We start from the raw sequence: 12,341 nt of genomic DNA, 5'->3' as shown, positions 1-12,341 counted from the left end.
ATTATTTTCCAAATTTCTTTGAAGATCTCCTGGAGTTATTCTCAGATTTAATTGTAATCCTTTTAACATCCCCTTCACCCCTTAAGCATTCACTAAAAAATTACGAGGACTTATGCTCCGATTTCAAATGTGTGAATGAAAATAACAAGAAAATGCATTCTTCTCTTCGGAATATCTTTAATAAAAAAGAATATGAAATTTCCTGAGTAATGATAAGATTCCGTGAGTCTTCCAGGTATTTCCCAGATAGCAGACACTTGGAGGCTTAATCATTAGCTTTCTATTGAATATTTCGCTTTAAAGGTTCCTATCGTACATATTTAAGTGTTTATGAAATTCTCAGTGAATAGGTCTAAAACATCCATCACTCATTTAATATACCATCAAAACGACTAATTTTCTTCCCTAAGGTCACTTTTTAGTCATTTTTTTTATTATAGTCACTTTAACACTCTTGGTTCATTCGTGACCTTTCCGGAGGTGAGATTTGAACTCGTGACTTTGACGTGAGAGGTATGGATGTTAACCACTACGCTGGGGTTGCCCCCATTTTAGTCACTTTTTTACAACTATAAGTCACTATTTGGTCGCTTATTTCTTCAACATTGTCTCTAAAATCACTATTTTGACAGCATTGATTGCTACCAGCCCTGCAAGAGAAACCAGCAGAACCTGTTGGGACAAAGTATCGTAAATTTCCGAAGCAAGATGGTTCAAAGATTATTCGGAGAGAATTCCTGGGAAATTCGAAAAAAAAAGACGGATGGCATTTCCAAATGATGTCATAAGGACTTCTGAGGAAGTCAAAAGAAAGCTCCAGGAGAAGCCAGAAAGTTCTTCCTGGGGAAGTCAGAAGAAACTTTCTGAGAACATCGGAATAAATTTCCAAAGAAAGTTGTAAAAAACTCGGCTATTTAGGAACATTTCGTAAATCCATTTAATTTCCTTACAAATTAAGCTCATGTTCGCTACTTACTACATTTTCATTGAAAATTGACTTGGTATCCTCAACAAAGGCCGAAACCAACGGGTTCGAATCCCAGTCTGATTCAAGGATTTTTCGGATAAAATTATGCTTCGACTTTCCTGCCGAGTACCCGAGAGCAGGCATTGCTTTCAATTGAAACACAATAAGCCAAAGGGTAATGACAAAACAGTTTGGCATTACATGAAAAGCCTTACCTTTGATGAAGATAGCTCAATTTCGTTTCCAAGGGAAAACTTTCTTCCAGTAACCTAATTCCAAGGTAAAGTCTAGACAACCACCCCACAATCGAAAGTATTCTAACGACTTATAAAGCGCTTTACTTTGTTTTTTGTTTAGCCTCCCTTTCCAATATTTTAGATCAAGACTCATCACGCTGGGGGCCGCTAGCGATAGAAAGGTTTACAATTTCGTCTTAACCAACACAACTTTCGATCTCAAAGGCCAACCGGATCCAGTTTGACGATGCTAATTAATGGTTTCTTTCGAGGAAAAGATCGTTAAATTAGCTGGGGTGAAAATACTCGAAATCACTCCCGGTCAAAATGCTGTCGCAGCCATCATCGCCGAGAGCCTGTTTGTTTTTATCACTCTCGGTAGATACGCTCTGAACGTGATAACGACCTGCGTGCTCATTGGTGCTTTTCGGGACATTCGGGTTGTCACAAACAGATTCCCGGCAACAGCTTAAAGCCATTACTTCGTAGAAACAAAACATTTTTATACAATCTTATGAAGTTGTTGGAAACATGATTCCATTTACCGGGAATATCCTCATTCAATCTCCAATGTGCGTCAGCGTAATTTCATCGAAATATTTGATAAGGTTTATTATTGGATCCCGCCCAATAAAGAGTCTTACCTTGAGGGACCAATCGTCCAACGCGGGATTATATACACTCTGGTACCTCTGGTCCGAGGTGTAGGTGGCTTTGCCAACCGTTAGCACATGCAGATCCCGATGCCGGATCCAGGATACCTGTAACGGTTGGAGATTTTAATTAGGCTAGTCATCCAACAGCATGAGTGCGATGGCTACTAATTGACTGACTTCGGCAACCATTCGCATTCGGTCGTCAAGTTGATTGATTGTTTAATTAAAAATCTCAACTCACCGTTCGGTTGCCGAGATTGCGTACCCGGCAGTTCAGATAGGCAGTGTTGCCCACGAGGGCCGTTACATTCCTCGAGGCCGAGATGTCGAAATACGGCCCCCGGTCCAGGGGGTTTTTCACGCCGATGTCATCGCCGTCCAGATCCGTCTCATCGAACGACGACGTCTGAAAGTAGTGCTTCGGTGGTGTGTACGTGTGCGGTTCGTCGATATCGACCGACTGTGAGTGAGAGGAAATGCCTGGAAGACGAAAATGGCAAAAGCGAAACAAAAATTGATTGATCCGAAATTAATTACGTTTTCCGGTTGAAGAATTTCATCACGGTGACAGTTTCCATTTTCTTTATTCCTTTCTAGTCCGAGGCCCGAGCTTGACTCGTACCATCAGTACGTGATATTTGCGGTTTTGTCTCTGGGAAAGATTCATCAAGCTGGCTTTCAAATTGGATTAATTCCTGGAAAATTGACGGAAAGCATACGTCCGGATGAAATTCGTCTGATTCCGATTATCCGCAGTGGAGTCTTACCATTATTAACGTTGAAGAAAATCATCACAACCACTATATGCTTCATAGTTCCTAGATGTGCCGGAGATCCATGTTCTGCAAACGAGAGAAAGACAAATACAAACACATGAGTCTAGATTCGTTAAAAATTTGTAACGAATTGTCAAGAGGTAAACTTTCAGGTGGGTTCTGCTTCCCGGACGCCATGGAAAACTTTTCGCACAGGTTGAAGGAAAACATGGATAAGGTATTTATCATTCGCGAAAGTATACCTTCAATGGAAGTTGCGCCACTTCAAGTTGTTTTGAATGTTAGACTTTTGCGTTTTGTTTGTTTATTTTTTTGGTCTGATGGTATCAAGAAACATGCGCTGCGATTTAATTAGATAAGAAAACAGAAGTTCTTGGCTTCAATGGGTTAACGAAAATTTAAAAAGCCTTATGTTTTCAAGTTTGAATATTTCTGGTTGGGGCATACAATTTTTTTTACCGCATTTGCAAGGGCGTATGTTATTCTTAATAATTTGAAAAAATAGAGGTTTGTTATAACTGTTTTCATGAAATAAACGTTCTCCCCAAACCTAGTCCTCATCATCAAGTACGATTTGGTTGCACATCGTGCTGCTTGAATCTGAAAAGTTATAAAACAGCGCTGCTAATGTGCCTCAACTCATCATTCTCTGCTTGATCGTCAAGCAGTACAGTTCGGCATTTGCTCTCTCTGACGAGCTGTTAGAAAGTTTCTAGTTTGTTCCAGTTCGCAGTTTAATTGCATTGTCAGTAGTGTCGGTCGCTTCGTGTGATGGGAAGACAGCGCTCCCGGAGCAGGCTCCGTGAGAGAGCGGAGAAGAAGAACAGCGGTGAGGGTAGCTTGAGTGTACCTATTTCGAATAGGTACACTACTCTTCCCACCGATGTAGGGAATCCCACCTCAGCCACGGTGAAGCGGTCTAAGAAGAGGAAGAAAAATCAAGGCCAGTCCGATGGTGTGAGTGGACGCGACGATGTTACCGCGACGAACGCCAGCGACATCGGTGATTTCGGCGACGCCGTCGAAAACGAAAATTCTGCCGGCCCGAGTGCGGCGAAAGGCAAGCTTCCTCCAGTGGTGGTGAAGCAAAGTACCACTCAAATGCTCGGCAGGATCGGCACCAAGGTGATGCTCCGTACGAAAGCGGAAAATATCTGAAATATCTGAAGGATTCCAAGGCGGAATTCTTGACACACGACATCCCCGGTGAGAAGCCCTTCAAGGTAGTCATCAGGGGTCTAACAAACTTCGACCCCAAGATCGAAGGTCGAAGCTGAAATCAACCGGTGCAAGCTAGCCCCAATCGCTGTCTTCCGAATGACAATGAGAGACGAAAACGTGAAGACGTACCCGGATTGTCTCTTCCTGGTGCACTTCCAGAAAGGGACGGTGACGCTCAATGCGCTGCAAGCCATCCGATCGATCTACTCCATCATTGTACGGTGGGAGCCGGACGTAACGCAGTGCCAGCGGTGCCTCAAATTTGGACACGGTACCCGCAACTGCAACATAAAGCCACGCTGCAGCAACTGCGCTCAAGAACACGCCACTTCCAACTGCCCTGCGGATGGAGCCGTGGCGTTAAAATGCGCCAACTGTGGTGGTGCACATCAAGGTTCTGACAGACAGTGCTCCAAACGCGAGGACTTCAAACGCATCCGAAAGCAGGCGTCAAGCAACAATCAACCATGACGCAAGAAGGACAAAACCCCAGCATTCAGGACGGAGGATTTCCCGCCTCTTTGTGCTCCCCAGCAAAGGCAAGCAAATTCGCGGGTGCATCCCGCTCACGTACCTTCCGGTGCTTCTGCCCCCTGGATTCTGGAGACAACGAACAGCGCCAAACAACAACTCAGATCTGTTCGAAGCGGATGAACTGATGGATATTTTCGTCAACATGTCCGGTGCTCTTCGTAAGTGCCGCAATAAGCCCGAACAGATCCAAGTGCTCGGTAAGTTTATCATCCAGTATGGCGTCTAAATCGCTAACTATCGTCACCTGGAATGCTTGCTCTGTAGGGCAAAAGAGAATGAGCTTGCCGACTTCCTCCGCAAGCACAGCATCGACGTGGGCCTTCTAACCGAGACCCATCTAAAGTCCGGCGACAGCTTCTGGTTGCCTGCCCACAACATTATTCGGCTTGATCGCACCATCTCCAGGGGGAAGGTGTTGCGGTCGTCGTCATGAAAGGAATAAAATACGAAAATCTGTCCCATATCCGCACTTCTATTATCGAGGACCTTGGTGTGGAGGTGGAGTCGTCGACTGGATACGTCCAGTTCATCGCCGTCTACTACCCTCGACAGTGTGCCGCCAGCAGTGGAATAGCGGTTAAATTCAAGAAGGACCTGTCCACCATCACCCGTACCGGTTTCCGCTTCGTAGTAAGAGATCTAAATGCTCGCCATGAGGCCTGGCGGAACTATCAGCAGAACCAGAACGGTCGTCTCCTGTTCGATCACTCACAGCATGGGCTGAACTCCGTTTGAATTTCGGATGACCCAACATTTATCTCCCCGGCGGGCAACCCATCGACGCTAGACCTGTTCCTGACAAATATCGGCTAGTCCAAGCCGGTAGCTTGAACGAACTCAGCTCAGACCACCAACCGGTGGTGGCTGAACTGGGCTGCAACGTGGCTCCTGCTTCAAGCCTGCGCAAGGACTACCATCGCGTAAACTGGGCCCAGTGTGGACGCGTGGTAGACAGGCACATCATCGACAACCCGCCGCTTAACACCGTGGAGGACATCGACCGAGCGTTGGAGGAACTCCACCAAGCCACAACCGTGGCTGACGAGGCGTGCGTCCGACGAGTTCCTGTGAGGGGTAAGTTTATTGCCATTGATTCCCACAGCCAACTCTTGATTCGCCTGAGAAATGTTCGTAGACGCCAGTTTCAGAGCACTGGAGATCTAGTGACGAAACGTGAATTGGCCGACCTGAACAAGGAGATTGCTTCCAGAATGGTCTCACTCCGGAACGAAAGTTTTGGACGGCTTGTCCAGAATCTGGACGACCGCTCCAGACCATTCTGGAAAGTTGCCAAGGTCTTAAAGACGCACCCTAAGCCCATTGCACCACTCAAAGATGAAAATGATGACGATCGGCTCATAATCACCCCTCAGGAGAAAGCAAATGCGATAGGTGAGCATATTGCCAAATCGCACTTGCTTGGCTCCAACATCCAAAGTCCGCTCGAAGTTCAGGTTGCGCAATGCGTTCAAAACCTTGATTTCTCCCCTTGTGTCGTGCCTTCGGCGGATATGATTACAGTACAACATATTTGCTCAGCGATGAAATGTACCAAGAACATGAAGGTTCCCGGGTTTGACGGTATATTCAACTTGATCTTGAAGAGACGCAGCATGAAAGTGCAGTCTCTTCTAACCACTATATTCAACAGATGCTTGGAACAGCACTACTTTCCAAGCATCTGGAAAGTAGCTAAAACCATACCAATACGCAAACCCGGTAAGGATCCAACATTGTCTTCAAGCTACAGACCAATCAGCCTCCTTTCAGCGCTGAGCAAATTGTTCGAGAAACTCATTCTCAATCGTTTGCTCAAGTTTGTCGAGGAAAACAAAATTCTCCTTCCGGAACAGTTTGGATTCAGAAAGGGGCACTCCACCAATCACCAACTAGTATGGGTGATGAATAACATTCGAAGTTACAAAGCTGTATCTAAGTCCACAGCCATGGCCTTGTTAGACGTTGAGAAAGCGTTTGACAATGTCTGGCACAATGGGCTTGTGTACAAGCTTTGTAACTTCAACTTTCCTTTGCATCTGGTTAAAATCATCCGTAACTACCTCCAGTAAAGGTCGTTTAAGGTATCGTTGAATGGCTGCCTTTCAAACACGTTCTCCATCCCAGCAGGAGTCCCGCAAGGAAGTTTGCTGGGCCCTTTGCTTTACAGCATCTACACTTCAGACATTCCTCCCCTCGGAGACGGTTGCGTGTTCTTCCTGTTCGCAGATGATACCGCAATAACCGTCTCCGATAGAAATAACAAACAACCCAAGCAACACGGCTTGTCATAAAGAAGTTGAAAATACTTTGTAATGACTAACGCAAAGAATCACTAATACTTTAAAATACCTCATTTAATACATTTATACAACCTAAAAAGCGCAAGACGCGGAGCTTATACAACTAAATACTGGTCTTATAACATGTTTTGAAAACATCATAAAAACCAGCGACAAAAAAAAAACAATAAAAAAAACTTGAGCATGGGATTCGATCACTGGTCCTTGGCGTGGTAGACTTGTTACTACCTAACTAGACCAACACCGCTTAATGAAAGGTTTGTTATAAGTATCTATCATGTTCTTGCCAATGGCATGAACATTATTTTCTCGTTCAACACGCCTTCGATCCATCATGAAGACGTTTTGTTAGTAGCAAAGCGTACATCTAATTGCCAGAATGTTATTTAAACGTATTTACAACTCCTTATAAGACAACCTGCACATTTTCAGTTGTATTAATTTATGAGATGTCATAAAAAAGTATTTTCAACTTTCTTTATAACAAACTTCCGAATACCTCATAAGAAACTGTCAATCATTGCATGAAGAGACAGTCCGGTTCAATGGCACCGTCAATGTTTACGTCAATCTGGATTGATTTTGTATACGACAAGTTTTATAGTGGTATTTAAACAGTAAGATGCACGTTCAAATAACATTTAAAGATAAAAGCAAAAGAAAACTATTTTGGAAAATGTTGACTCAAAGAAGTATGAAGAAAACATCTTTAAACCTCATATATAACGTGCGATGTTTTCTGCATCTCTTAAAATACATTTATACAACAAGCCGTTCTAATTCTTTTTCAAAAAGATGTTTTATGTGTTACTTGGGAAGCTCCAACGGTGCCTTGACGCCTTTGCTGATTATGCCACCACGTGGAAAACCAAAATCAATGCCTCCAAAACGCAAACAATCATGTTCCTCCATCGGCAATCACCCAAACTGAAACCGGCTCCCTCTTGAACTGAAGTCATCGATGCCACAAGGGTTGAGTGGCCCGCCGAAGTAACCTATCTCGGGATGTTGTTTGACGAAAATCTCCTATTCCGCTCGCATGTAGAGAAAACTGTAGTCAAGTGTTCTGCCTTGGTTAGGTGTCTGTATCCGCTGATTTGCCGTAGATCCCGCCTCTCGAAGGTGAACAAACTGGCTGTCTACAAACAAATCATAGCACCTGCGATCCTCTACGCAGCAATGGTGTGGGAATCATGTGCAAAGACTCACAGTAACAAAATTTAGGTCGCTCAGAATAGACTGCTGAGGATGGTTCTTGATCGTCCTTTCAACACTAGAATAACAAATTTACACGAAGAGGCAGGCATTGCAAAAATAGATTCCAGAATGAAAGAAATTAAAACTAAATTTGCACAAAAATGTAATTTGTATATAGTCGATAAGGTGTATACAATATTATTATTATTTAACTTTATTAGGGAGGCTTTCAGCCTTGGGATGGTTCGCCTCCAATGTATACAGTAGTTGTAGGTTAGTTGTAGTTGTAAATAGTAGTTATAAGTAGTCTCCTGTTTCCATCATTTTGCTCAACCATTTTCCACAGAGATGGCGCTGTTCCGCTGGTAGGAAGTGATAAAAATCCCCAAATAGAAATTGAGAGGAGTGGGAATAATTCGCTATCGGTGCATATTCAGGTGAAAAAAAGTGAACGACAACCTTAAGAAATTAATCAGGGACTTTGTCGTTCAGTTATTACAGGTTTTAAAAAATCGGTATTTACCGGTATTTCCTATTTCAATTAATTTTATATTTTTGCCGTTTTTCTAAGCGAAAATTTTAGCTTTTGGACTATGATCGGAAAATTCCGGAAGAAAACTCCGGGGAATGCTTGATTACTAATTCTGGAGGAAGCTGAAAACAACATCCATAGAAAGAAGAACGAAGCTCTCCTGGAGGAAATTTGATTGATAAATTGAGAAACTTCTGGCGAAAATTTAACAAAACTTTCAGAAAAAAATCGGATTTCACATTCAAAGGAAGACAGAAAAGTTTTGGAAATTAGAAATAAACTCCAGAAGTAGCTATTTCCAGGGAAAGCCAGAAGAAACTCGGATAAACCTTCCAAAAGAAGTAAAAACCCAACTGGACAAAATTCCAGAACTAGACGAATAAAATTTCTGGGAGAAGTTTAATTGAACTTTCTGAAGAAGACGGAAGAAACTTCCTGGAGACACTGGCAGAAACTTCCTAAGGTAGCGCTTATGAAACAGTCAAAAGAAACAAAGACATAATTCTGGAAGAAAGAGTTCTTGGGGGATGTTCTAATGATCCGGAAAATTTTCAACTGGTCATTAAACATCCCTGAAGACCGCGCAATGCCCCTGAAGTTTTTGGAACATTCCTGAAATGTACTTAGAAATATTCCATATTTCCTCGGGATGTTTTGGAGTACTCTGATCATCTTTGAAATACTTGGAACTTCCCTGATTATAATGAGACTAACGGAATATCTCTAGACTTTCTTGAAGATTAAGAAATTTCTTAAGCGCTGTCACAATTTTCTTGAATTTATTGTAACATCAGCATTGAAGTTCTCTGATCTTCCCGATTTTTCTAATTTTTTAAAATGATCGACACTGCCATTAATAAGCACGAAACTTCCCATAAAATGTTCTCACAATGTGCTTATGTTCGTGTAACTTCCCTTACGTTTCTTAAATTTGCATAAACCCCTCGGAACATTGCTGAAGTTTTCGGAAATTGCCTGAGTTTCTCAGAACTCCTTTAAAATTTACGATTTCCTTGAAATTTATTGATCTGATCTGATTGTCCTGTTGTTCTCGGAGCTCTCCTGAAACTAATGGAACTGTTCTGAAAACCATTAAATTTCCAGAAGTTCTTTGGACTTGTGAAGTATCCAAAATATTTACGATGTTTCCTTAAGTTCACTGGTGTTCGCTGGACCGGGTTTTAGAATTTTACAGAAGTTATTAAAACATTCTGTAATTTATCGAAACTTACTCAAAAGTCTGGACTTTTCTGAAGTTTCTGCAGTGGATCCGTAATCAAAATCTAGAAGCATCCCTGAAGTTCCGGGAAGAATCATTCGAGCGAAAGCTGAAGAAGCTTCCAAGGGAAGATTTTTTTTTTCCTTTGGTTTGTTTTTTCCGTCGATCTTGTTTTCCGTGCTGAGCACCAATGCTACCAACGTGTCAGGAAGGCAGCTCCCACTCCTGGACCCTACCTATCGACCCATCAACTCATGAACCGGGGACCAACGGCTTTACTTGCCATCCGAAGGAAGGCGTGATCAGAGATGTTATGCCTCAGAACATCCCGGCGCCGCTGACTGGGATTGAACCCAGGTCTGCTGGAGTGAGAGGTAATCACGCTTACCAATACACCACCGGCGCCGTTCCCGAAGGAAAATGAAATAAGTTTCCGAGAGTAAATAGAAAATTCCAGAGGAAACTTCGAAGAAAATTCAGGACGTTAAATAATGTTTAAAAAGTATTTCCCGATTCCCCCGAAATTAGCAGAAAGAGCCATTGACTGTTTATCGATTCACGGAATGCAAAAACGGTGAGGAAATTGAAACATTAATCGAAGGAGTATCCATACGACATTTTTGAAGATGTTTTTTTTTTTAGAATGTTCAAGACTCAAAAAAATTGAGGTATTCAAAAAGATACAAGTCTCACACAATAATTTCCTCCGAAATTCTTAGCGCGGGCAGGCAATAATAATTTTGATTGCTAAAAAAAAACGGTTTTCTGAGGAACCTTATCTTTATATCGGAATCTAGTTCGGAAATCGGTATAAATACCGATAAATCGGTATACCTGGCAACGCTGGCTCTGGCATTGATTTCCGGTCTTTATACGTCATCCCGATTCCTAAAATAAATAGGATTTTTAATATATTTCCCAGTTTTTCTATAACCGGAAGCCGCCATATTGGATTTCAAAATGGCTACAGACATTGATTTCTGGTCTCTTGACATCACCCCGATTTCGGAAATACCCATATTAAAGGGTATTTGACAGTATTTCCCTGTTTTTTTCTAGAACAGAAGCCGCCATCTTGGATTTCAAAATGTTGTCAAAAATTGAAGCATATTGAAGAATATTTGGCAATATTTCCCAGTTTTTCTATGACCGGAAGCCACCATCTTGGAGATCGAAATGTTGTCTGACATTGATTTGCGGTCTTTATACGTCATCCCAATTCCGAAAATACTCATATTGAAGGGTATTTACTAATATTTCCCATTTTTCCTACAACCGGAAGCCGCCATCTTGGGTTTCAAGATGGCGTCAGACATTGATTTCCGGTCTCAAGACGTCACCCTAATTCCGGAAATAACCATATTGAAGGGTATTTGAAAGGTTTTCAATTTTTTTCTAAAACCGGAAGCCGCCATCTTGGATTTCAAGATGGCGTTGGTCGACGATTTCTGGTCTCCACGTCACCCCGATTCTGGAAATACTCACATTCCGGAATACATCATTTGAATTTACAATTTTTCTGTATTCAAAAACCGCTATTTCGACTTGACACTGCATTATTTTATTCATCAAATACAAATTATGTTTAGTTATCTGCCATCATTGGCAATTCTGAATAATGCGCACCACGCACATAAACACACAACAGTACCGGATCGGTTCTTGAATTCAAAACATCAACCTTGTGAACACGAACACCGGTACTGGAAAATCAGAACCGCACCGTGTGCAGCGAACTGGTGAACACGGTGCGGTGTTGCTTGCAACTACCAAACCGAACCGACAGCAGCACCAAACACTCGGTAAGGGAGAACAGCCCATAATGCACCCCTGGGGTAAAATGCCCACTTATAGAAAAACAGCGATAACTTTTCCTCAGATGCATTTTCCGGGTAACGGATTGTGTTTGTTTTCAACTAGAGGTTTCACAATTGATTCTTGATCATAAAATCATATTTTGACCTACTGATTCCCTTAGAAAATAGCATTTTGTGCAAAATATGATACAGTTGTTAAAATCGTCGACTTCAAATTAAGCTTTTAACAGCATATATCGCAAAAAATTGAACTAATTCACTTTTCGTATTTTTTTAGATGTTTTACTTAATGAATCACAGCTTAACACTCTATTGCGACCTTATTTCTGATGTAACATAAAGGAATAATCATCAGGCGTCAGATCACCATGAATCAGGCGTTTTGCCCCGCTATCATATTGGAACCAATTTATAAAATACCTTGAAAATCATGAAAATGCATCGTTCTATAGTTCGAAATCACTTGATCTTCGTAGAAAACATGGTAATGAACCAAACACCATTAGTTTCTTCTTGATTTTAGCTTCCATACGCCAGCAATTGACGATTTTGCTTAAACGGTGCGTTTTGCTCCATCCTACCCTACAACAGAGCAGCACATTGGTTATGACTTAGAAATCCGTACCGGTGCTGTACCGGTGTTTTGCCCATCACTTTTCTAAAGATCTAAAAGTAATTTTATCACACCTTTGCTGAGAAATTTTAAATAAGAAAAATAGAGCAAAAAACTGTTTGTTTTTTAGAGTTTTTTTTAACAAAACTGCTTAAAATTAAGTCTTTAAGTTGACTGTATAGTTTCTTCAAACAAAATGTTAAATGTATAGTTTCTTCAAACAAAAAAGTTAAATTTTGGATTTCAATGATAATAAAAACCACCCTAGAATTC

At 41.8% G+C, this 12,341-nt stretch overlaps 1 protein-coding gene across 1 annotated transcript in view; it reads right to left on the bottom strand.

Moving 5' to 3' along the window:
* LOC135702060 (SPEG neighbor protein-like) overlaps positions 1–12,341 on the bottom strand; it is a 350,755-nt gene that overhangs the window by 104,246 nt on the left and 234,168 nt on the right. Inside the window, exons 2-4 of the mRNA XM_065223052.1 lie at positions 2,627–2,701; positions 2,101–2,339; positions 1,848–1,964 (exon numbers count right to left, since the gene is read on the bottom strand). Of these exons, the coding sequence (XP_065079124.1) occupies positions 1,848–1,964; positions 2,101–2,339; positions 2,627–2,672 (402 nt within the window). The 5' untranslated portion in view covers positions 2,673–2,701. The remainder of the gene's footprint in view (positions 1–1,847; positions 1,965–2,100; positions 2,340–2,626; positions 2,702–12,341) is intronic.

This window comes from Ochlerotatus camptorhynchus, unplaced genomic scaffold, assembly GCF_037179485.1.
Source record: "Ochlerotatus camptorhynchus isolate MF236.1 unplaced genomic scaffold, CSIRO-AGI_Acam_v1.1 ptg000015l, whole genome shotgun sequence".
In the NCBI taxonomy this organism is placed as follows: Eukaryota; Metazoa; Arthropoda; class Insecta; order Diptera; family Culicidae; genus Ochlerotatus; species Ochlerotatus camptorhynchus.
Note: the sequence above shows the minus strand (reverse complement) of the source record. Positions and strands in the feature narration are given on the sequence as shown.